A 26226-nucleotide genomic window follows, 5' to 3' on the forward strand; every position below is an offset into this window, starting at 1 on the left:
AAAGAAAAGAGAGATAAAAACTGTTTGGGTGTTTTCATACTGGATGTCTTAACCACAGGCCTCAACATTCCTGCCTCAGTTCTGCCTTATTCTTTTGCATCATGAAGTTGATCTTGCCAGCCATTTCCATGTTGTAGATCTGCCAGCAGGTTTCATAGCTTTCCCTTTGTCCCTAGTGGCATGGCTTCTCATAGTACAAAAGTTAGCCAGGTGTGGTGGTGGGCACCTGTAATCCCAGCTGCACAAGAGGCTGAGGCAGGAGAATTGCTTGAACCCAGGAGGCAGAGGTTGCAATGGCCGAGATCATGCCATTGCACTCCAGCCTGGGCGACAGAGCGAGACTCCGTCTTAAAAAAAATGAATAAATAAAATAATTTGAGGAACAAATCTATTGGTATGTTCTTTTGTAGGGTTTCATTGCCTTTAGGTTTAGGAAATCTGTCTCCATTCAGATATTTACCCGTATTTTCTAAAAGTTTTATTAATTTTACATTATCCTTTCTTATCTACCTGGAATTTATTTGGTGTATGATTATGTGGCCCACTGTGTTTTCAGTAGGCAGTTTTAGTGAGCTGGTCACATTTCATGAATGCAAAATGTTAGACGTCTATAGCAGGGTGTGTGTCATCTAGAGCAAGTTGTTGACTGTACAGGTAATTGAGCTCCACCAGAATTCCCTGGAGGAAAGTGTTCCTCATTGAACATAATGGAAATAGTAAGACGTTCAGGCAGTCTCGTCTGCAACATTCAAATGTTTCTTGCATCTCAGACTTCTTAAGACTCTGATTCCCATTTTTCAGCGACTTCTCATTGTCCTTCCCAAAAGTAAAGTAGCTAGTTGTCTGTGCTTCTGTTGCCTGCCTTCCTTCCTGCCTTCCTTCCTTCCTTCCTTCCTTCCTTCCTTCCTTCCTTCCTTCCCTCCTTCCCTCCTTCCCTCCTTCCCTCCCTCTCTTCTCTCTCAACAGCCTCCGAAGCAGCTGGGATTACCAGCATTCACCACCATACCCGGCTACTTTTTGTATTTTTAGTAGAGACAGGGTTTTGCCATGTTGGCCAGGCTGGCCTCGAACTACTGATCCCAAGTGATCCGCTCCCCTCCGCTTCCCAAAGTGCTGGGATTACAGGGGTGAACCACCACGCCCAGCCATGTGCATAACATCATTTATTTTCTTGAAGCACTTTTGTAAGTATAACCCATTTAAGTCCTCATTTCACTGACTTTTGGGATCACATTTTCCATTAATACCCAATTCTTAACGATATGAGTCCTTGCTCTTCTTAACTTCAGTTGAACAGTTTGTCTGACTTTCCTCTCCAGGTATTTCTGGGACTTCCTAGGTAAGCTACTTGTCCTTCCAGCCAGTCCTTTGACCCATGGCCCATTGGTCACTGGCTTCCCTAAGGTGTTCTCACTGGTGTCACTTTGGCTTAAGTTTGGGCTTAGCTCCTAGGCTCTAGTATTTAATAAGACTATAGTTTGCGCCTGGTTCCTAGGCTATTAATATTTAATAAAGAATTTAACAGAAGGGCATTAGAACAAAGAGAACTTAAAACTGCATATGAAATATGGCTTCACTCAAAATATACTGGCCCAAGTTCTGCCTCAGGGCTTCTCTCTTCTCTGAGGCTTGGCTTACTGCTGTCCATAGGACCAGCCTATCTTTCCTCAGGGAGTACCCTGAAAACGGCTGATTCCCCTCCAGGGTCAACTCCAAACTGTGATCAGTTAGCTTTGCTTTGAATAAAAATTGCCAGCCTTGGCAACGTGGCGAAACCCTGTCTCTACAAAAAAAAAAAAAATACAAGTATTAATCTGTTGTGGTGGCATATGCCTGTAGCCCCAGCTACTCAGCACTGAGGTGGGAGGATCACTTGAGCCCTAGGAGTTCAAAGCTGCAGTGAGCTGTGATCATGATACTGTACCCCAACCTGGGTGACAGGTTTCAAAAAATTGATGCTGCCTTTTAGGAGGCAGTGTAGCAATATATCTTGAAATTTTAAGAAAAATCTCATACTGGGGCCAGGCGTGGTGGCTCAAGCCTGTAATCCCAGCACTTTGGGAGGCCGAGACAGGCGGATCACGAGGTCAGGAGATCGAGACCATCCTGGCTAACACGGTGAAACCTCATCTCTACTAAAAATACAAAAACTAGCCAGGCGAGGTGGCGGGCGCCTGTAGTCCCAGCTACTCGGGAGGCTGAGGCAGGAGAATGGTGTAAATCTGGGAGGCGGAGCTTGCAGTGAGCTGAGATCCGGCCACTGCACTCCAGCCCGGGCGACAGAGCGAGACTCTGCCTCAAAAAAAAAGAAAAATCACATACTGTTTGAACTAGCAATTTTACTTCTAGAAATGTACTTTTATGGATATATTTTCAAATGCGTGCCAAACTATATGTATGAATATTAATAATACCTTTGTAATAGCGAAGCACTGAGAACAACCTAAATGTAATACAGGATTAAAAAAAAAAAAATACAGAGATGGTTCCTCCCTTACAGAGAAAGAATTGGCTTTGTTGAAAAGAATAACCTAGATCTGTACGTGGCTAACTTTTTTTTGTGCTCTGGGTCTCCATTGGATTTGGTAAAAACTGTAGTACCAGAATATGATTGCCCCTGAGATGAAGCTGCTGGAGCAACTACAGTCGAACCCAAGGTGCTGTCTGTTCTCTGGAACAGAATGAGCAAGAACATGGCTGCAAAGATGCTAGGTTACAGCAGGCCATATAATAGAGGCCTCCTGCCTCAGGGTCAGCTTCTGCCTGTTTCCCCTGTTCTAGAGGTTGAATGTGCTGTGATGTGCAGTGCATGCTTTATTTGTGCCCTTGGCTCTCTGCTTCTGATTGGTATGGGTCTCTCTTTTTCTGTTTCTGACTTGGCTGTCCTAGGCACTTAGGTTTCTTCATTTGAACTCCTTCTTGGCTGATGCCTTTTCACTGTCCACCTGCTTTAGCCCCTTCACACCTTCACTACCATGAAGTAGTGGTATGACTACTTTCCCTCTGTCATCCCAGCTACCATGGCTTATTCCAAGTCATCTCTCACCTGCACTGTGGGAACAGCCATCTGACTAACTCTTCGCCCCAAAGCTGGGTAAGTGGCTATATAATATGGGAGGCTTTCAGTGGACTTGGATTTGGGTGAGCCTTTGCTGCCCTCTTCTGGTCTCTAGTTGCTACAGCCAGCAGCTGCTGATAATTTTTCTGCTTTGATAGGCGTTAACATTTCTGGGTGAAACTGCTTATGCTGATTGTTTTGCAGTAGTAGATCAAGTTGTAGCATGCGTGTAGATACTGCATAGCTTAAATGCTGTTCAGCCAATATGCCTTTTCCCTCAGTTTATCTTTATCTTTTTTTTTTTGTATTTTTGGCAGAGGCGGGGTTTCATCATGTTGCCCAGCCTATTCTCGAACTCCTGAGCTCAAGTGATCTGCCCACCTCAGCCTCCCAAAGTGCTGGGTTTACAGGCGTGAGCCACCACGCCCAGCCCAGTGCAGCTTTATGTTATTCAATCCTTTTAGCTGGTTTTGGAGGAAGAAAGGAAACTTAGGGATGACAGGAAAGCTAGCTTCAGGGAAAATTTTGAAATTTATTTTATTTGCATCCCTTTTCCTCTCTTTTCACTGCCCACTTTCCATTGTTCCTGTGCTTCGTTTCTCCTTGGGAATTTAGCTAGCGAGAAACATAGAATCAACCACTGCTGTGAAATATTTACATATCATTAATTGAACTATTTATTAAGCACTTGGCATGTGCTAACCCCTTGCCAGATTTGGTGACACTTAGTCCTTGGCTTCAAGAAGTTTACTATTTACTGGGCAGAAGTGTCAAGTAAATACAAAGTTGGAAGGCAGAATAGTTAATGCTATTTTAGAACACACAGGAGAGGCCACTAACTCGGCAATAGAGATAGAGGTTGGAGTGAGATTATAGTCAGGATACTTGGATGTGGATGTGATGGCAGAACGGTACTGACGGTGTTAACCAATGGGAAACTGCCTTCCAGAACTTCCAGCAGGTAAGCCATTCTTTACCCAGCACCTCCTTTGACATTTCCTTCCGTGTGAATAGTTCTTCAGCATTTGGACAAGTGGTTCTTTATCTATAGCTGTTGAATCATCCCTTTCAATGCCTTAAAATAGGAGATGGTCCTCTTTCCATTTTTGTGCATTCTCCGTCATCCATTCTGCCCCCCAACATTGGTGTCAGGGATATACAAACAAAGCAGAACTGAGACTTGAGGAGCTTACAGTTTAATAGGAGGAAACAGATATTTGATAAATGCTGTAAGGTATTACGATACAAGTATGTAGAGGGATAAGGAGGATAGCCTGTAACCCACAGTCACCTTTTTTGTAAAAAGATCCTTCAGATAACCATTATTTAGATATTCCTTAATGTCTAGAAATGCAAAACTGGTCACAAAAATGAACTGTATATTTACCATTTGACAGACTATTAACTAGCACGTATTTAAATTTGTTTATGATTATTGTTTATGTAATGTGTTTTAAAATTTATTTGTAGCAGCAGTACCCTTCAAATTCACAAGATTGAGAAATGGTTTTCTAGAAGCAGATAGTGAATTTCAGAATGAGATCTTTCATTCATATATATAATACATATATATATATATATATATCTTCTAAGATTACAGTTGTTTTGCCTTAATTAGAAACAAAGAAAAAACAGGATATCTAAGGAAGTTTAACTCCAAGTCCAGTTAACCAACCAGCAAATTTTCCTAAACATTTAAAGAAGGCATAACACCAGTTTTAAAGAAACATTTCTAGAGAATAGAAAGCAAGCCAGTACTCCCTGATTCATTTTCTGAAGCTAGCATAAGTCTTTGTAACAAAACTTGACAGGGACATTACAAAAATGGAAAATTACAGGTAATCTCACTCAAAACACAGAAGCAGAAATTCTAAACAAACCAAATCAACCATTTAGAGCAATACAGTAAGCCTAAAATGGGCTGATTAGGAATGTGAATTTGGTTGAACACCCCCAAGCCAATCAAATTCACATATTAACAGAAAAATCATATGATTACAGAAGTTTTTCAGAAAATCAAACATCCATTTACAAATTTTTTTTTCTTTTTTCTTTTTTTTTGAAGAGACAAGGTCTCTCTCTTTTGCCTAGGCTGGAGTGCAAAGGCACAATTTCAGCTCACTGCAACCTCTGCCTCCTGGGTTGAAGCAATTCTCCTGCCTCAGCCTTCCGAGTAGCTAGTACAGGCACGTGCCACCATGCCTGGCTAATTTTTTGTAGTTTTAGTAGAGATGGGGCTTCACCATGTTGGCCAGGCTGGCCTCCTGACATCAGGTGATCTGCCTACCTCAACCTCCTAGAGTGCTGGGATTGCACGTGTGAGCCACTGCACCCAGCTCATGTATAAATTTTTAACAAATTAGAAATAGAGAATTCCTTTAATTTTCTAAAGGGATCTTTAAAAACAAAACAAAACAAAACTACAAACACCGTACTTAAATATTAAATATTGACAGTTTTTCATTTGAGGTTTGGGATAAACTAAAGCTGTCTGGTTAGCACTGTGCTAGAGGTCCTTGCCAGTGCACTAAGACAAGAAAATGAGTACATGTTGGAAAGAAAGAAATACAACAGCCAGGATTTTCTGCCAAGTAAACAAGGATATAAACAGAATTGTGCATATAGAAAACTCAAAAGAACTGAGATAAACTATTAGAATTAATCATTGAATTATACTAAAAACCTAGAATAAACCTAAGAACGAAAATGTGCAAGACCTTGACAGAAAACTATGAAGCATTATTGAAAGAATTAAAGACTCAAGTAAATAGGTTATAGATTGCTATCTTTACAATATTGAATCTTCCAATATTCCTTAACTCATTTCTAGATCTAATGCAGCCCCAAGAAAATCCCAGCAGTTTCATCTTTTTCCTTGTCTTTTTTTCTTTCCTTCTTCTGAAATAATTTGATTCTAAATTCCTATGGAAATTCAAAAGGCCAGAAATAACGTAGACACTCTGAAGGACAACCTGCTATAACAGATGAAAGGAAGTCTTATACAGCTGCAGTAATGACGATGGTGTGGATCAGCACAGGGATAAAGAGAACAGTGCAACAGACTACTGAACCCAGAAACAAACTGATGCATATGTGGCCAGTTTTTTAAACAAAGGAGCAGTTGGCAAGTCTTTTTCAGTATATGATGCTGTGTCAAGTAGATGTCTGTATGGGGAAGGGAGCACTTGATTCCCACCTCACCAACACCAAAAATCAATTCCACGTGATGTGTAGATCTAAATGGAAAAGAGAAAATAATAAAAATTGTAAGGAAATAATATAGGCAAATGTCTTTATGACCCAAGTGTAGGGAAATATTTCTTAAACAGGATAATAACAGCAACTAGAAGCACAAACCTGAAACCATTAACTATAAAGATTTAAAGATGGGAGAAATTAATGGTGTGTTTGTGTGTTCTGTTAGAAATAATCCAGCAGAGAAACATGATGGTATAAAAGAGAATTTGCAGAGTCACATTCTTTACAAGGTGAAAAGTGGGTGAGATTTGGCTTTGAAGAATAGGCTGAATTTGTTCACTGGGTGATCGGTTCTAAAATTCTATGCAGTTTTTGAATAGTGGCTGCTGTTATTCCCATGTATTAGAATGGCAGAACACCAGAGTAAACAATCTCATTGAATAGCTACCAGAACCATCTGAAGGAACTTCAGCATTTTCCTGTTCAGTAAACAGTGTTTTGATATATTTTTATTTTAAAATTGAAGGGACTCAAATGACTTGGGTACCTCTGGAATAACAGTAGTCAATCACAATTTTCACTTTTGTCAAGAAAACCAGTTTTTTAAAGGGCAGCCTCGGAGTCAGAATTCTCAAAAAGGTCTTGCCAAAAGCACCTTTTCTTACAAATGCTGTACTGTCCCTTAGCCCTGTGTGGCTTTTAAAACTGATCCTGGACAATTCATTAATTAGACTAGCCACATTTCAAGTGCTTAGTAGCCACATGTCACTAGCTAGTGGCAGCCTTTTCAATGGGACAGATGTAGAATATTTTTGTCACTGCAGAAAGTTTTCTTAGTTCTACAATGGGACTTTCCACCTTTGCGGACAGACACCAAATAAAATTTTAGCTGGCCTGTAGTTAAGTGACTGCTCTGGTATAACTTTAACCCCTGCCACATTAGGTTGTCAAAGGTGGCCCACCACCTTAAAAGCCTGCCTACTCTTTGAGTGTTTACTTGCATGGCTTATGATTTTCTGGTTAATAAATAAATTAGAGGCTGTGCATCGTAGTTCACACCTATAATCCCAGCATTTTGGAAGGCCAGTATGGGAGGATTGCTTGAACTCAGGAGTTAGAGACCAGCCTGGGCAACATAGTGAGACCTGTCTCTCCCGAAAATCAAAAATTTAGCCTGGATTGCCTGAGCCCAGGAGTTTGAGACCACAGTGAGATGTGATCCAGCCATTGCACTCCAGCCTGGTCGACAGAGCACCCTGTCTCAAAAAAAAAAAAAGAACAAATTGTGGTACACATTTAAAACTATCCAATATAGGGTTGTGACAGCATTGTTGAAGATGGTAACCATTTGAGAGGTTTCAGAAAGCTTGATTTGCTGAAGCTTATAGGTGAGGAATGTTGGAGGACTGTAATAGATTTTTGCTGCTGAGTTCAGCACTTGAGGAATCTGCCTCTTATAATTAGACAGCTCCCGAATGTAATTTCCCTTTCCTTTCCTGATGTTCTTCTCCGCTTTCCCCTCTCTTCACATAGTCCTATCCAAGCTTGGAGGAAGCTACTTCAGGGTGGTCTGTGTTATGTAGGGATTTTTTTTTTTTTTTAAGCTTAGATTCTAGTGGAAGATCTGTAATGCAAGGCGAATTCACAGTACATTGCAATTTGTGAGGGATACAGAGGATAGAAATAGGATACATTGGATACACTTAAAGATATGGTTGGCACTTTACCTTGAAATGAAAAAAAAAAAAAAAAAAGAAAAAAAAACAAAAAACAAGTTTAGATGTGATCATCTCCAAACTGGCTGCTTCAGGAGAGAGCCAGCTGGTTAACTGGGTTACATAATTCGAGTATGGGTTTGGGGTGGGTATGTTCATAGGGGCCTAATACCTCTTTCCAGCTTCTCTTTGTCCTGGAATTCCAAAACCTGTGATGTTATTGCTGGAACTTTGATTCAGCAGTTGCTAAACACCTACTCTTGTTTTTCTGGCACTAGGCTTGGGCCTTGGGTTTACACAGTTCCAAGAGTCTGGGTGCTCAGTCTGATAGTGGGAGACAAGTGTACACAAATAATTACCATATAGTGTTGTTCATAAACAGAATGTCCAAGGTTCAGAAGGTCCTGAAACAACATTTAGTCTGATTTCCCCCATTTTCTACTAGATGCAGCTGAGGCCCAGAGAGGGAGAGACTGGTTTAAGTAATGCCAAAAGAACTAGAACCTCAGAACCCGAGTTTTCTGTTGACTGATCCTTAATAATTTTACTCTACCACCCTAAAATATGATCACCATCCTTGTGGGAAACATCTAATTTGTATCTGCTTTAAAAAGCCCACCCCTTCCATGTTGTCCCCTTGACTGTCCTCTCTCCTTAACTCTGATACCACTTTACTATTTTTTCCTTGTATGGACTGTGCTTTTGTGGAAATTTTTATTTTCTCTCTTGTATCGTGATTATCAGGACAGGAGCCAAGCCGACTTCAATCTTTGTTCTTATTTCCCCTCCCCAAGCGACGTCTGAACAACTGTCAGTCACACTTGAAGCCTCGGACAAGTTGGATTCGAACCTGTTTGCTTGCTCCATTGAGCGACCCCTTTGTGTACTGCAATAAAAATTCCTACTTTTCGGGCCACGTGAATGCATTTATGCTGTAAGAACTACCTGAGGTTAGTTACTGTTTGATTGCGGAGTTTTGTAGGTAGGAGGCACAGAACAGTAGCAACAATTTACGAAGAGATGATTTATACGAATTGGAACAGGGCCCTGCTGTCCGCAGGGCGGCGGGGGGGCGGGCTGGGGCGGGGCTGCGCAGTGGTGCTGCGCGCCCAGCTCTGTTGCCGGAACTAGTCCGAGTCGTGCGCCGGGCCGCGCGCAGCCCCGCCCCGCCCCTTTCCCCCGTGGGGTGGAAACAAAGGGGGCTCGGCGCGCGGTGCGGAGCCTAGGAGAAAGGGGAGGAGAGCTCCGGCGGTCTGGCGCGCTGGGCTCTCTAGGTTTGTGCTGGCGAGGGGACGGGGTGGGACGGATGATCCGTACCCAAGAAGTGGGAGGGCCGCGCGTCTCGCGGCCTAGCGGCGAGGGGCGTCGCCTGCGCGCGCAGCGGAGGCCAGTGCGCCGGCGCGCAGCGAGCCGGGGTCTGTGATCGCCGAAGCGGGGTGCGGCGGGGCGGGGCCGGGCCCCTAGTGCGGTGTTGCGGGACGGGGCCGAGGCCTAGGCGTTTGGGGCGCGGGGGCGGAGAGGATGGAGCCTCCGAGGCGTTAGGCGACTCTGTCATCTCTGGGCGTGCAGCCGTCGTTTCTTGGCGCGGCCCGTGTGATGGTGCCGGGAAGAAGAAAGCGCAGTGACAGCGCCTCAGTTGGAGCCGGGGTTCCGGGGGTGAGGAGGCCCGCGGACGGCGGATCTGGCGAGCTGGCCGCGGGCTGGGCGAGCAGTCACAATAGGAGGCGGCGGCCCAGCGAGGAGCCGCGGGAGCTGCCCTGCAGGGCGGAGCCTCCCCTCGCAGGTACTGGCCGCCGCAGCCGTTGGCTGCAGCGCGAGGGCGGGACGGGCCGCGGGCCGTTGGGAGCCTGAGGGGCCGCACCCGAGTCTTGGGCTAAGGTTTGGCCCGGCCGCCAGGCGCTCTTTGTTCCCGCGGCGGCGAGGAGGCGCGGTCTTAGCTCCGGGAGCCGCCGGCCCACTGCCCGGCAGATGGTCTCGCTGTCTCCCTTCCTCGCTCCCTCCCTTTTTGTCGAGACGCAGGTGAAATGATGTCACCCAGGAGAACGCGGAACCCGGTGGAAAGGGTCCTCTCTGGCGTCCTTCTACTTCCGTGGGTTTCTAGACAGGCTGCGTTTTGTTCTCAGGGGATGAAAGTTCTTTCAGGGCTGAAGCGTGAGAGAGGTTGGTTTTTGAAACGGGAGTATTTTAGGTTATTGAGGTCCAAAAAAAAAATAAAGTTTTTGTTTATGTCTGTATGGCTTGTAAGGTACAGTATTTTTCTTTGTGTTGCAAAAATGATGTATGCTATTATTCAGTAAAAGTTGGGTATGCTAATTTTTCTACCGAAAGTAGAAACACACACGTAATTATCGCCACCATCGTATGACTTGCCGTTTCTTTTTTCTTAAGAGGTGGACTTAATATATGAAAACTTAAATGTATTCAAAGCTCATAATACAGTTGTTACCTTAGAGTTGCAAGTCTGCTGTATCCTATTCAGCCTTGATTGCGAGTGCTGTTATACTTGAACATTTACCATAAATTTCTTTCAATAGCAAGCAACCCTTGTATGTAGGCTTTCAAAAAAGTTCCCTTTTATAGGGACAGTTGGAGTAAAAGTCAAATTGTTCCTATTTTCAGGGAACACCGTGTAATGGAAGAAATAGAACTTTTGTAGAGGTGACAATACGAAACCAAATGCATATAGATGTCATTAGGTGTGGGAAGCTGGGACACACTTGGAATAAAAAAATGAAATTTCTGACTGGAAGTTTACCTGGGAATTGTATCCCCTTTCTCTGGAGTTTAGACATGTACTGGTATATTTCACCTTTTGCAAACGTACTAATCATGCATTGTTCATTCAATTTTAAGTTGGTTTTTATAATATATCTGTGAGACTTATTTCTAAGAGATTTGAAGGCCTTAGATCCTATAGGAATAAGTTCTGCGACAGACTGGTCATGTGCACCTCAGGCTCTCATCTGTAAAATATTAAAAAAGTTGGACTTGTATATAATCTGTGGGTTTTCCACTTCTGACTTCGTCTGTGATTTTAGAAGGTAGGTCGTATTTCCATACTTGTTGGGCTTTATATGCCCATCCTGTTTTTATAGTTAAATTGTCAGGTATTACCCTGGGTCAGTATTGAGAATTTTCTCTACTAAAATAACCTAATTTTTGATGAAGAGTAAACAAGGTGGCATAGTCAGACATAACTGATTCTGTTCGCTCATAATGTAGGGTGTAGATCTATTGTCTGCCAATAGCATTGGATGAGGCTTTTCGTTAATTCATGTTACATTCCTAGGCTGTTTCTGTTTGTGCTCATTTTCTTTTTTTGAGGCTGTGAGTGGAAAGTGTGGGTGAGAAGTTCTTACAAAAATTTCTGAAATGATTAGGTACTTGATCAATATGGAAAGATTATTGGTCAAGATTATGTCGTCTAGTTTATTCCACCTATTTCTCTGTACCACCTCTAGTTTGGTTTAGGCCACCACCATTTTGTAATTCATCTTGCTGGAAAAGGTAGTTCTTAATTAGTCTTGATTGTTGCATTGCGTCCGGGTGTACTTACTTGTTTCGTGTTTGTTTTCCTGCTAAGAAAACATGTCAGACAGTTTTCACTTCCATTTTGCTCTATTTAACTCAGCCTTTTCTCTAGAAAGAACGAACAGATTGTAAACATGGATTTGAACAGTATAGTTCTTGTCTAGTTCATCAGCAAACGTTACCTAATACGACGTTATCTACAGGAGATAAAGCATTCATACTTGAACTCTATATAGTAAATTAATGAGAGAAATTCAGATAAACAGATGAAGAAGAGGGGTCATGTACACAGTCTCTTTTCCCAATTCTAACATCTTTTCATTTTAAAAAATTTTTTTTTAATTTTAGTTTTTCCAGAAACAGGTTTTGCTGTGTTGTCCATTGTGGACTCACACTTCTGGGCCCAGGTGATCCTCCTTTCTTGGCCTCCTGAGTAACTAGGACTACAGGTGTTTGCCATGGAGCCTGCCTGCCTTAGATCTTTCCCTTTTTTAAGGATCTGAACTTTTTACCTCTTACCTATTATTCTCTTGGAGTTCCTGTTATTAATTGTCCCTCACTAGACTGAGTCACTTTAAGGGTAAGGACTGTTTCATTTTCCCATTTTGTAGTCACAGCATCCAGCATATGGCAGGCAAGCAATACGTATTTGAATTATGATTGTTATTTAATGAAATCGTAACTCGGTCATACCTCTTTTTTCCAACTGTTGTAAAACCCACAGTTATTGTGTAAGTAATTATATGTGTGTGCGTGTGTTTGGAGAGAGGGAGAGGGGAGAGTGTGTGTATAAAATTTTTTATTGGTTTGGACTTTTGTGGTCTAAATATTTTTCACTTCTGTGTAATTCTTTGTGGTAACCAACCTAAGTAAAACAATTTTAGACTTACTTTTTTGAGGGGAGAAAAATCTTTGTGTAGGCAAATCTAGATTTTGGAAGGGAAGGAAATGAAAGTTTATTTAAAATATCTCACTCTTATTTTTCCTACCCTTTATTTCTGCATTCTGTGTGTAATGGAAAGAGGATTTCTTTAGTTGTATCTGTTTTCTTTTCCCTTTTCCTTCTTTTTTATCACCTTATGGGATTGTGGACTGAGGAAAGGAAGTAGGGGAGCCTTAGGCTGTTTTCACAGACCCTATTTTTGCTGTGCTCTCAGAAAGAGATGGGTCCAGTTTGTTTGCCTAAACTCAAGAATGGGAAAAATAATTTCTTTTTAGAAATGATTGTCGCAGTGCTGAGCAGTAATGAACATCCTCACCCACATAGTACCAGTCCTTGGTTTTCTCGCAATACTACCTATTAGCTTTTGAAAATTATTTTTTAGGTCAGGCATGGTGGCTCACGCCTGTAATCCCAGCACTTTGGGAGGCTGAAGTTAGTGGATCACCTGAGGTCAGGAGTTTGAAACCAGCCTGGATAACATGATGAAATCCTGTCTTTACTAAAAATACAAAAAATTAGTTGGGTGTGGTGGCCAGCACCTGTAATCTGCTACTCTGGAGGCCGAAGCAGGAGAATTGATTGAACTTGGGAGGCGGAGGTTGCAGTGAGTCAGGATCATGCGAGTCAGGATTGTGCCACTTCACTCCACCCTGGGCAACAAGAGCGAAGCTCCATCTCCCAAAAAAAAAAAAAGAAAAAAATATATATATTTGTGTGTGTGTGTGTATATGTGTATATATATATTTTTTCTTTTTCATATATGTGTGTGTATATATATACATACACACGAAAAGCAAATTGTGACTATTGCGTAGTGATAGAATGATTTTTTTATTCCTTTCATTCTTTTTCATATGTCATTTGTGTATGAGAATTGTTGAAGCTTAGAGATGAATGACTTAAAAATTTTGTCTTGGATCTCAAAAGGGCAATAACATCTCAGAGGGTCAGTTCTATCCAGTGTTTGGACCTCAGTTTTCCAGAACCAGGCCCTTGATTTTTTTTTTTTTTTAAAGGAGCTTTATTGAGTTATATTTTACATACCATAAAATTCACTCCAATTAGATTATTTTTGTTACATTTTGAACATTTCTGTCATCCCCCAAAGATCCCTGTGCCCATCCAGGCCTGCCTTTTGAATAACTCCAAGGGTGCACAGCCGCATTCCTGCTTCCAGGGTCCTCTCCTGGACTGGCTTTGAAGAATTCCACCCGGGCCTTTGAGTACCTCTGCTCCACACTATCAAAATCCTTTCAGAGAACTCTGCTCCCAGAAAACAGAAGCCAAGGAAATAGTTTTGTTTTAGGCCCATTGATAGAACTCTTCTCAAAGGAAAGGTGACTTTTCGGTCTAGTTTATTCTCAGAACAGGGAAACAGAAAATCCCAGCAAGGAGCACAGCATGCATCAGTAGCTCAATTATTTATTCTGCCTCAGCAGGATGGGGTGGACTTACTGGGCAACCACTGTCTTCATTTAATGGTGATCTGCAGGTAAGTGCATCATATCTCTTCCTTGATCAAAGCTTGTAGCTTGTCTCATTGCCAACCAGATTTCTAAGAAACTTGTTACACAAATGAGAAAGGCAGGCTGTATATCATTTGCTTACAGTTTGAAAGATTATTCTTTTAATAAATAGTTGAATGCCTGCTATGTGCCATGTACTATTCTAGGTGTTAGTGACATTGTGCTGAACAGGACATGGAGCTTATACGTGTTCTCCTGAGGGTATGCTCAAGTCACCTCATTGATTTGGCTACTCTTTAATCTTTATAGGGAGTTCTCTGTTTCCTTTCCTAATATTCCAAGATAATTTTTTCCTTGAATTTATGAAGTCCTGTTTATATTTAACCCTACCTTATGATCATAGCATTTAAATAATTTTCCCCTCCCCCAAGTAGTAGCGTTTCTGGTTGCTACTTTTTAATGGCTGCATAGTTGAAGCAAGTGTACCGTAATTTTACTTAGCAAATATTTGTTAAACATTTAGGTTGCTTCTAGTTACCTTTTAAATTGTCGCTACTGTTGTGGTGTGGTGACCATACTGATGCATGTGGCTTTTCTCATATTTTGGAATATAACCTGATAATTTTTCAGTTTAAATATTAGAGATTCAAACATTTTTTTTTAACTATTAATCTACCTAATTACTTCCAAGAGATTAACATTTGCCATCATGGAAGTGGTGAGAATATTTGGAGTTCTGGATTTGACTTCATTTTACAGATACCCAGACTTGTAGCTAGAGATGACACTAAGCACCTGACTTCTCATTCTCATCTGATGTTTTGTTTTCATCGTTTATATTAGACTGTGATTTTAGTGCTTTTGACCGACCAATTGGTATGCTGAAGAATGCTGTGTGGGCCTTTGTGAACACCTTATTTTGTAGAAGTACCTTATGTCATACTGGCTTAGAAGTCATGTATCTGTATCCTCTCTCTCACTTTTATTGGAGAAAAAAAAAAGGAATGAAGAAGGATGCTGTTGTCAGAAGCAATTTTAAATGTTTTGGGACAGTGTCTTGTCCTAAGTGCTAATGTTAGTGCGATAATTACTAATAATTCCTACAGTCTCCAAGAAAAGTTGTTGGTTATGTTACCAAAACACAGAATGGCCAGATTAAACAAAGGATGTCCTAAAATAGTAGTGTTGATGCTTAAAAGGTTAAACTATTTTCTATAAACTTTAGTCTTGTGAAATAGGGTTTTCTCAGTTATGCTTAATGAGTTAGTCATATGATTATACGGAGATAGACATTAAACATGGTAAGTTTTGGGAGTTGCAGACTTAATCTGGTCTCAGGATGTTTCCTTGGCAGGACTTTTTAAATACAGGTTGCAATCTGAGAGAAAGTCGAAGTTAACAAATGTGTAATGCCAGCCTAAAGAAAAAGAAAATCAAACTAGATTATAAAGAATATTACTTTAAAGTAGAAGGTGATTTAGTGGGTTGAGTATGAATGTTAGAATTTGATAGACTTGAGTTCAGATTATGGTTTTGATATTTCTGAGGTGTGTGACTTTAAGCAAGTCTGTTAAACCTGATATTCAGTGTATAAAGATGGAAGAGCCCAGTTCAGTTTCTGGCATGAAGCCAGCTGTTACCAGATTGAGGCTTTAAAACCTGTTATACTGCTTAAATAAAAATGTGTTAATTTTTATATCCTTTGTAATCAAATCAGTGTAGCCAAAATTCTGGAGAACAACTTTTTTTCACTGTGGTACAATAATTTTTATTCGAGTTATATACATACACATGTTGTTTTCTGTTTTGTGTAACAAATTACCACACATTTATTTGTTTAAAACACAAGTATTTCCTCACAGTTTCCATGAATCAGGAGTCCTGGTATGGGTTAGCTGCTGGGCTCCCTGTCCAGGGCCTTACCTTGCAGGAGCTGTGATTTCCTTCTTTTCTTTCTTTTTTCTTTCTTTTCTTTCGACAGTCTTGCTCTGTCACCAGGCTGGAGTGCAGTGGCACGATCTTGGCTCACTGCAACCTCCACCTCCCGGATTCAAGCAGTTCTTCTGCCTCAGCCTCCCAAGTAGCTGGGATTACAGGTGTGTGCCACCACGCCCAGCTAATTTTTGTATTTTTAGTAGAGATGGGGTTTCATCATGTTGGCCAGGATGGTCTCTATCTCTTGACCCCATGATCTGCCTGCCTCGGCCTCCCAAAGTGCTGGGATTACAGGCGTGAGCCACTCTACCCGGCCCAGAGCTGTGATTTCATCCGTGTCTCCTTCCAAGTTCACTGGTAGAGTGTGGTTCTTGTGATTGTAGGACTGAGGTCCCCCATTTTCTTGCTGGCCGTCAACTGGTGACTGCTTTCAGCTCCTAGAAGCTGCCCTCAAGCCCCTGCCACATGGTACCCTTCGCATGCCTTCTTACAGCAGCTTAGTCTGAAGAATTGACAAGAGAATCTCTTGGGAAGGACTCAGTTCTGCTTTCTCTGATTAAGTCAGGCCCAGGCTCACCCAGAATAATGTCTCTCTTTAACTTGAATTTACCTGACTTGGAATCTTCATTACATCTGAACACCTCTCCACCTTTGTCATATGATTTTACCTAATTATGGGAATGAAATACATCACATTCACAGCCCTGCCTGTGCACATGGGGAAGGGGGTTGTATAGATGTACACCAGAGGTAATCTTGGGCTGCCTATGTATGGGACTGCCTGTCCCATACATACACGCACACACACACACACAAAATGTGTGTGTGTGATTTTATTTTACCTAGTAGTAAAATAAAATTGTACCTCTTTTTAATCAAGCCCATCTATGGTTTTGTCCCAGACTTACTTTGAATATAGCTTTTCTCCATTGTATTTGAATATAGTTTTTTCCCATTATATTTGAATATAGCTTTTCTCCATTATATTGGTCCATCCTTTTTAAGACAAATGGAGCTTCTGATCAAAGGAAACTATTGTGAGTAGGTGGGCCTGAAAATCAGATGTGCCTGAAAATTATGGCCACAGGGACCAGATTGGCCAGTTTTTCATTTGTCTCTGACCAAGATCTTAAGATTTCAAAGGAACAAGGACTGAAGGAGAAGAAACATGACCTTGATTTGGCTTTTCCCAGCCAGCTACTTGTACTAGCAATTTTGTAAGACTGCTTTGGGCATGATAGTTGGAAGGCAGGATGGCCGTAGGATAACATCCTACAAAGGATGCATAATGAGCAAATGAAAAGCTCAAGAAGATGCATAAAGAAACCAACCATTTTGAGAGAGTGGCAAAAGCCCTCCTTAGATTGAGTTAGGAATGTGAAATACTCCTTTTTCTATGAAATCTTAACTCTTACCTTCACATTAACTCAGAACTCTTACTCATAATTTTCCCCTATTTTATGGCTTTTAAATATATTATGGTTGGCTGCTTGCATCTGGGTTTCAAAAATTGTTAGAATAAGCTTCTTCAGGGTAGGGCCCATGTTTTATCTTTATATCTTATTAGATTAACAAATATTTACTTATTTTTAGAAACGATCTCACCGTGTTGACCAGGCTGGAGTATAGTATTGCAGTCATAGCTCACTGTAACCTCAAACTACTGGGCTCAAGTGAACCTCCTGCCTTAGCCTCCTGAGTAGCTAAGACTACAGGAGTGTGCCACCATGCCACGCTAACTTAACTTTTTAAAATTTTTATTTATTTATTTATTTTGGTAGAGATGGGATTCTCTCTACGTTGCCCAGGCTAGTTTTGAGCTCTTGTACTCAAGCTATTCTCCCACTGGGGCCTCCCAAAGGGTTGAGATTACAAGTATGAGCCACTGCATTTGGCCTGTCTCTATACTCTTCCTAATGTAATTCTTCGCTTGTAGGACTCAATCAGTAAATACGCCTTGATTCAGCAATGCATACTTCTGCATAATGGTAAAGGATAGCACATTCATGTTTGCAGTATAGAGATCAGAACATTCTGTACAGAAAACTAATGAATTCTAAAGTTCCTGTTTTCAAGTGCTTTGTTTTTTACTTCTGGGTGAGTCTTTGGAAGTATTTTTACTCTTACCAGTGGGCACAGTTATGTGTTTACCAGGTCCATAGCAAACCAGAAACAAAATACTATAAAAAAGCTAAGGAAGGTAGGGATATTAATATATTAACAGCAGGGATATTAATATAATTAGCATTTCATTTTATGATCGGTTTCTGGCTGCTTCCTTACTGTCTAGCCATGCTGAATGTTTTGCAGTTCCCTGGCTACACTGCTGTCTCTTGGCAGCTGCTACTTCATAGCACCTAGTGCCTACCGTTACCATAATACTTAAATCATGCAGTGATTTACTTCTGTTTCTTTTTTATAGCATACAGTTTTTGAAAGTAGGAAATGATGCCATTGTTTTTGGTTTAGTGCCTGTCATCAAATAGACGCTTAAATGTAGGGTTGAGTGAACGAATGAGGCAATGAAACTCTAAAAAGAAGACCGTGTTAAAGTATATAACTTTTAGTGTAGGGACAAAAGGGACCACTAGCCTTTAACCCCCCAAGAAGAATTCACTGTCACAGCACAGTGAAACACATTATGTTCATGATTTTTTTAATGTTACAGAGTAAGTATATTTACATATGAATTTAAGGGGATTAACCCATGATCAAGTCAAACATTTATTTTTGTTTTTTAATTTTTGTAGATACTGGGGCGATCCTCCCACCTTGGCATACCAAAGTGCTGGGATTACAGGTGTGACCACCGCATTGGCCAAATCAAGCATTTGAAACGTGGCAATCATTTACTTTTGTGCTTATGATTGTGTCCTTTATTCCTTAGGAAGGTCATTAGGTTTGTGTTAAATAGAGCTGAGATTTCCGCGGTGAAACATGATTGCTATAGAAAATTTGCCACAAATATTGTTAAATCTGTCATCTTCCTTTACATGATTATTTTGGAAGGTTAACTAAAAAACAGAATGAGAAAAAGTATTAATCTTGGTCCAGGCAAACACTTAACCTTTCTGTACTTAAGAATCGTAATTTTACCTTGGGTTTTCTTAGCATGAAGTCTGTCCTTTAGGATTTCAGAATTAACACCAACAGAAAAAGTTACCAATAGGTATTTGGGAAACAGGAAGGACGTGATGTTCTTGGGCTGTGCTGTTTTGCCTCCAACGGTTTTCGCAAGAGAGATCCATTACGAGAGGCAACCTTTGCCATCTTTGTGTTTTGATGTTTAAAATTAATTTTTAATTTCTTTCCTGTCTTCGCTAGCAGAATCATCAAATACCTAGAAAATCCAGACTATCCTTCATAGGCATGATTCTCCACATTGGTGCAGCTAGCCATGAACTATCCTTTTCTTCCTCTTTTTCCCAGATATCTCCCGGGGCCAATTCAGCATCTCTACCTGGCCATCCTAACAAGGTGATTTGTGAAAGGGTGAGACTTCAGAGCCTGTTCCCTCTCCTCCCAAGTGATCAGAACACTACCGTTCAAGAGGATGCTCACTTCAAAGCTTTCTTCCAGGTTCTTATATATTTACCCTTTCCCTACATAGGGCTGAAAGTCACATTCTACGTACGGTGTTTCTAGGAAGGCTTGAAACAAAATGCGCAATATCGTCTCCTTGCTTTCTGTTGTATGTGGAAATAAGTATTCTTCTTAGAGGACTTTAATATTTTTTCAGCCAGCCTTTCTGACGAATGTTTGTCTTCTTGAGCTACTCAGCTACTGTTAATTATTTGACTACTTAATATTCTTATGTTTTGATCTTTTGGTCTTAAATCACTTGTCCTAATAGGTCAAGTTCTGTAGGAAAGTAGAAGATAGTATAAAATATATGAAGTTGTGTAGGAAAGGAAAAATGAAAGCATGTAAGATGTTCACTAGTTACTTGCTTGGCACCCAGAGTTTGATAGTAACATATATTTCTGAGAGAAAACATGGTTACTTGTCTTCTTTTACCTGTGGGTAAACTTGTGAGTTAAAAAAATTAAAAAAAAAATTTTTTTTAATATAAAATGAAAACTCGAAAGTAAGGTGTGTAAATGGATTGAAACTCATTAGGTTATTAGCAAGATTGCTGGGATCTGCCTATGGAAATCATTGGCTACCAAACTTTCAATCCATATTCCTAGAGAAGCCTGTTCTAGTAATGGAAGTCAGTATCGCTATTACCACAAAAGTCAGATTACACAATTGCCTCTGAGTGGTAGGATTGCGGGCCAGTGTATATAAACCTGAAGTAGTGAAATAATTGATCATCAAGGCTGGGACTTTTGGATAAGAGCCAGCTCGTTTTCTGTTGTTATGAAAGTGAAATGCTTGTGACATATAAAGTTGGAGATAAAAAATTTGGAGGGATAGGTGATCTAGGGCTCTTCAGTCTGGTATTGCTTCTTGGAATTTGTGCCAGGTTCTCTGCTTTGCATGTATTAACTCTGTTTTTAGCCCTCAGAATAAACTAGTCATTGATGGTTTTTAAGATGTGGAAACAGGCTAAGAAAAGCTCAGTGAGGTGGCTAATCACATACGTAGTTATTTGGCAGAGGAGGGGCTCAAATCTAACTTTAGCTGTATCTTGTCTACTCTGTATTTGTGGAAGAAATTGACTTAATACCCTTACTACTGCCGCCAATAAAAAGGGTTTTTTGTTTTGTTTTTTTGGATACTTTTCTCCATACTCCCTTTGTGTCTTCAAACAATAACTCAATATAAACTTTAATTTCAGAGAAATCTACTGCCAAATATAGATTTAAACTCATGTTGTGAAAACAAAACAATAAAGTTAGAGCCAGTTGCATTTGAGTGTTGCAGAAAGATGAAATGTATTGTTGTTAAATTTTAATTTAAATAGTCTTAATTTAACTTAAGCCTTATTTTCCTTGAACCTTAGAAAAAAGCCCTCGATGAACTTTGGGGTGGGGGTGTGGGGGGAACTAGACTTTTTTTTTTTGCCCAGAAACTGCCCTACCACTGTTGAACATGAAGCAAATTAGATCTTTCTCATGACCCCTTTGAGATACTGATACCTTCATCTAGTTGATACCTTTTAAATAGGGTGTAATTTGTTAGTTCCAGTTACGCTTCTTCTCCTTAAAAACTTAGCTAACCACATGCAAAGGAAAACCTACCCAGCCATCTAATGTCACAAAATTATTGCCTTAATGTGTTACGCTTTCTTCTTCTTGGCTTTCTCCTCAAGTACCTTCTCTCCCAATTCTTTTACTTTTCCTTCTTTTTAGAATAATCTGTTTTAAACAGATTTACCTTTGTTTTCATTTTTTTCTTAAGGCATCATCTCTGCTTCCTTTAAACTCCTGTCTTTTCTGAGGACATCAACCTTCTCTAGGAGTAAAGAAGTGAATTGATCCCCTCCCCCCGTCGCATGAGGAGTTGGGTGTGTGGCTAGTAAAGTGGCCATATGGGAGAAAAGATTTGTTGCTACTCTTCCTGGATTCTTACTGTTGTTTCAACCTCCAGTCTTTTTGAACAAAATAAGTTACCCTGTTTTTGAGCCTTTTTTGGTCAGTTGTATCTGTTATTTATCAGTTCTGTCATTGTCCTTGTTTATTACAAATTTTTACATTTTACTTCTTATATTTGCTTGTTTTCTATTCCTCCTAGTCAAGACTTCTTTTTAATTGCCAAAAATTCTGGGTTTTCTTTTAAATTTTACATGCTTTATTTGTGAAATAATAAGTAAATAATATTTGTGAAATATTTCATATATGCACTTTAGAAAATATAAAGCAGACACCTATATAATAATAAGACCATCTAGTGTAAGAAACCAGTCATTACCAATACTTTTGAAGCCCCCATATGACCCTCCGTGTTACATCCCATACTTGTGCCTCAGGTACATCTCTCTTCAGTATCCTTTTGCTTTTCTATATGCTTTTACCATATAAAATATCCCTTGATATTATACTGTTTAATTTTGCTTGTTTCTGAACTTAGTATAAATGATGTCACACTTTGTATACTTTTAAAAAAATTCGTCCCTACCAGTGCATCTGCCTGTATACTTGATTTATCTTATTGTTTTTAGTTTTCTATTATATGAATATACTGCAGCTCATCTCCTTTCTTTTTGCTTGACATTTGGGTAGTTTCCTGTTTTTTGTTTGTTTGTTTGTTTTTACTATTATTTCAAGCACTGCTTCCAGGAGTATTTTGTATGTGCTTCCCAGTGCACATTTGGTCGGTATTTTAATGTTTCTGTGAAAGTGATGGCTTTGTGTACTCATTGCCCACAGAAGAGGTGTAAGTGTAAGCTCATTTGCATCTCTATAAAAACCCATATTTAAAATTAGAATCTTAAAGTGCTTCATACAATATTTTAAACATTTTAAAATTAATGTATACTTAACACAAAATTTACCTTTTTAGCATATAGTATGTTTGTGAGTTTTGACAAATGCATACAGATGTGGAGTCACCACCACAATGAATAATAAAATAGTTTCATCACCCCCCAAAATTCCCTCGTCTCTTTGCTGTCAACCCCTATCTTAAAGTTTTACAATTAGCCATGTCTTTACTATCAATGGATTCAATGGTTGTGATTGAAGATAGTAAGTTTTCAAAAGGTAATTAAGTACATGGTGAGATAATTTTATATCTGGCACAACCATTAACTTCAGGGGTGTTTGTGGTATCTTAATGACTGCTATTTTGTGGTGTCTTAATGACTGCTTTTATTTTGTAAATTTGTTAACAGAAAGGGGTCCGATCCAGACCCCAAGAGAGGGTTCTTAGATCTTGTGCTAGAAAGAATTTGAGGTGAGTCCATAGAATAAAGTGAAAGCAAGTTTACTAAGAAAGTAAAGGAATAAGTAAAGAAATACCTGCTAGGCAGAGCAGCTTTGAGGCCTGCTGGTTTCCCATTTTTACGGTTATTTCTTGATTATGTGTTAAACATGGGGTGGATTATTCATGCCTCATTTTTAGACCACATAGGGGTTCCCACTCCATGGCTCACACCTGTAATCCTAGCAATTTGGGAGGCCGAGGTGGGTGGATCACTTGAGGTCAGGAGTTCGAGACCAGCCTGGCCAACATGGTGAAACCCTGTCTCTACTAAAAATACAAAAATTAACCAGGCATGGTGGTTTGCACCTGCGATCCCAGTTACTCAAGAGGCTGAGGCACAAGAATTGCTTGAATCCGGGAGGCAGACGTTGCAGTGAGCTGAGATTGTGCCACTGCACTCCAGCCTGTGCAATAGAGCAAGACTACCTCTCAGAAAATAAAAATAGACCATAGTGGGTAACTTCCTGACATTGTCATGACATTTGTAAACTGTCATGGTGCTGTTGGGAGTGTAGCAGTGAGGATGACCAGAGGTTACTCTCATCGCCATCTTGGTTTTGGTGGGTTTTAGCCGGCTTCTTTACTGCAGACTGTTAATATCAGCAAGGTCTTGTATCTTGTGCTGACCTGCTATCTCATCCTGTGACTCAGAATGCCTAACTTTCTGGGAATGCAGCCCAGCAGGTCTCAGTCTTATTTTACCACACCCCTGTTCAATATGGAGGCACTCTGGTTCAAACACCTCAACAAATTTGCTAAAGTTAAATTAGGTGAATTAAAATTTGAAAAGCTGTACACATAGAGAAATATGCCAGGTTTCTGAAAGAGAAAACAAATTATTATGAAAATATCTATATTCTAGCAAATTTGTAGACTTAATGAAATTTCTACCCAAAATATCAGCAGAATTTTGTTTCTAGAACTATCAGAATTACTTTTTAACAGAATTATTTTTAAATTCATATGGAAGATTATTGAAGAAAAGGGGGGGAAAACTTTTCTGAAAATTGTCATAAGGGGAGAATATGCCAGAAGAGATAGCAAATCATATTAGAAAGAATTAGCTCTGTCAGAGACCTCTGTGTTGGTATTAGATTGGTGCAAAAGTAATTCTGGTTTCAGACCGTGAATTTTAAATCATCATAGGCTCAAACACATCTTTATCATGGGAACCATTACAATCAACACATTTTTACCAACGATAAATAAGTTTGTTTATTCTGATAGCATAAAAATCACTGCTTCAGGATTGGACGAAGTCTTGGAAAGTATTTTCTGCATCCTGCTGGTTGTAGACGCCTTTTCTTAGCAAAAAGTTGGTTGTTGAGATGCTTGAAGAAGTGGTAGTTGGTTGGCGAGAGGTCAGCTAAATATGGCAGATGAGGCAAAACTTTGTAACCCAATCTGTTTTTGAAGCGTTGATTGTGCGACGTGCACAAATTGGGCAAGAAGAATTGGGCCCTTTCTGTTGACCAATGCTGGCTGCAGGCATTGTAGTTTTTGGTGCACGTCATCGATTTGCTGGTCGTACTTCTCAGATGTAATGATTTTACAGAGTTTCAGAAAGCTGTGGTGACTGGGCACAGTGGCTCAGGAGGCTGAGACAGGACAATCGCTTGAACTCGGGAGGCGGAGGTTACAGTGAGCTGAGATCACGCCATTGCACTCCAGCCTGAATGACAAGAGCGAAACTCTGTCTCCCAAAAAAAAAAAAAAAAAAAGCTGTAGTGGATCAGATCAGCAACAGACCACCAAACAGTGACCGTGACCTCTTTTTCGTGCAAATTTGGCTTTGGAAAATGATTTGGAGCTGCTTCTTGGTCCAGCCACTGAGGTGGTTATCACTGGTTGACGTATAAAATCCACTTTTTGTCTCCTATCAAAATCTGATCAAGAAATGGTACCTTGGTCTTGTGTAGAATAAGAGAAGATGACACTTCAAAACGATTTTTTTTTTAATTTAAATTTTCGATTAGCTCACGTGGCGCCCACTCACCGAGCTTTTTCACTTTTCCAATTTGCTCCAAATGCCAACCGGTCATACCATAGAACAGTTCACATTGAGTTCTTCGCAACTTCACATATAGTTGTAAGAGGGTCAGCTAGCTCGATGATTGCTCTCAATTGGTCATTGTCAACTTCTGATGGCGGGCCACACTCCTCATCTTCAAGGCTCTCGCCTCCTTTGCAAAACTTGAACCACCACTGCACCATATATTTGTTAGCAGTTCCTGGGCCAAATGCATTGTCAATGTTGCCAGTTGTCTCTGCTGCTTAATGACCCACCTTGAACTAAAATAAGAAAATTGCTTGAGTTTGCTTTTTGTCTAACATCATTTCCCTAGTCTAAAATAAACATAAATAGCAAGTAATAAGTCATTAATAAAGAACATAAAGTGAGACATTCCCATTAAAATGATATGTAACATAGCCACGTTTATTTTAGAATGTATTCCGATACCAAACGGCACATTCCAACAATGCATAAACTGCAATTATTTTTGCACTCACCTAATACATCTGGTGGATATTTTTCAGCCCCTTATCCTGCACCTTGAAACCTCCTTCCACTGGCTTCCATCACACTCTACCCTCCTCTCCTAATCAAGTACCCAGCATTAAATGTTGGTGATTCTTAGGGTTCAGTATTGGGCCTTGTTTTCATTACATAAACTTTTGAGGGGCAGTTTTGTCTATGTCTGCAGTTTCATGAACTATGATCTGTCTATATACCAACACTCCTAAATTTATATTCCTACCCTCTGAGCTTCAGCTGTTTACAGAACACCTCCAGGCGGGGTATCTCTCAAAGGATCTGTTGATTTCAGATTGTTATAGTATCTTTCCTGTTTTCAATGGCTTAATGTTTATACTTTAGATTTTTTATTTTAGCCTCTTATCTACAATTATAGCTTAAAATTATTATAGTTACAGATACATGAGTAGAATCTAGTACTCTGGTAGAAATATAGTGATAACTACAATTGTAGCATCAAGCTAAATAAGTTTTTGTGAACCAATGATATTTTGTGTAATTAGGAATTGTGAAAAATACAGTATATAACATCACCAGTCTGTTACTCAAATACTAGCCATGTAGGCCTCCTTCGACTTAGGAATCCACTTTATTTACAGTTCCTGTGTTTTGATGTACTAGCAGTTATAGCCAATGATAGGAAAATACCGTATTGCTATTCATTATGATGTGATTGCAATATATTATACTACTAGAGTGCTTTTCTGAGCAGTCACTGCATATCAGACTGTTATTTTCTTTGGGCTTCCATTTAAAAAAAAAAAACAAACTTGGATCATATCAAAGAGCAAAAATTGTTTGTTTCTGCATGTTTATGGTAACTTTTGAAAACAACATTCAAACCCTCTTTTTTTCTTCCATGTCTGCAAGTAAAATAACATTTCAGGAGAATATATTAGTTGTCTGGTTGAGAGATTGGATTTCATTGCAAAATTGTGATCTGAGGAGTTTAAGAGTCATACATCAAATGAAAG

At 40.0% G+C, this 26226-nt stretch overlaps 1 protein-coding gene across 11 annotated transcripts in view; it reads left to right on the forward strand.

The window, feature by feature from the left end:
- RNF38 (ring finger protein 38) overlaps positions 1-26226 on the forward strand; it is a 141746-nt gene that overhangs the window by 71878 nt on the left and 43642 nt on the right. For 2 of the 11 annotated variants that reach the window (XR_002729812.3, XM_023203176.2), the window contains exon 3: positions 19276-19425. The exons of 2 other annotated variants lie outside the window; for them this stretch is intronic. Coding sequence is in view for 2 of the 9 variants with exons in the window: in XM_023203176.2 (XP_023058944.1) it covers positions 19276-19425 (150 nt within the window). In the remaining 7 variants the exon portion in view is untranslated. Of the gene's footprint in view, positions 1-7898; positions 9246-9354; positions 9755-19275; positions 19426-26226 lie in introns of those variants that run through there. 7 more of the 11 variants (XM_023203183.3, XM_023203179.3, XM_023203184.3 and 4 more) reach the window with 7 other exon arrangements.

This window comes from Piliocolobus tephrosceles, chromosome 14, assembly GCF_002776525.5.
Source record: "Piliocolobus tephrosceles isolate RC106 chromosome 14, ASM277652v3, whole genome shotgun sequence".
Classification (NCBI taxonomy): domain Eukaryota; kingdom Metazoa; phylum Chordata; class Mammalia; order Primates; family Cercopithecidae; genus Piliocolobus; species Piliocolobus tephrosceles.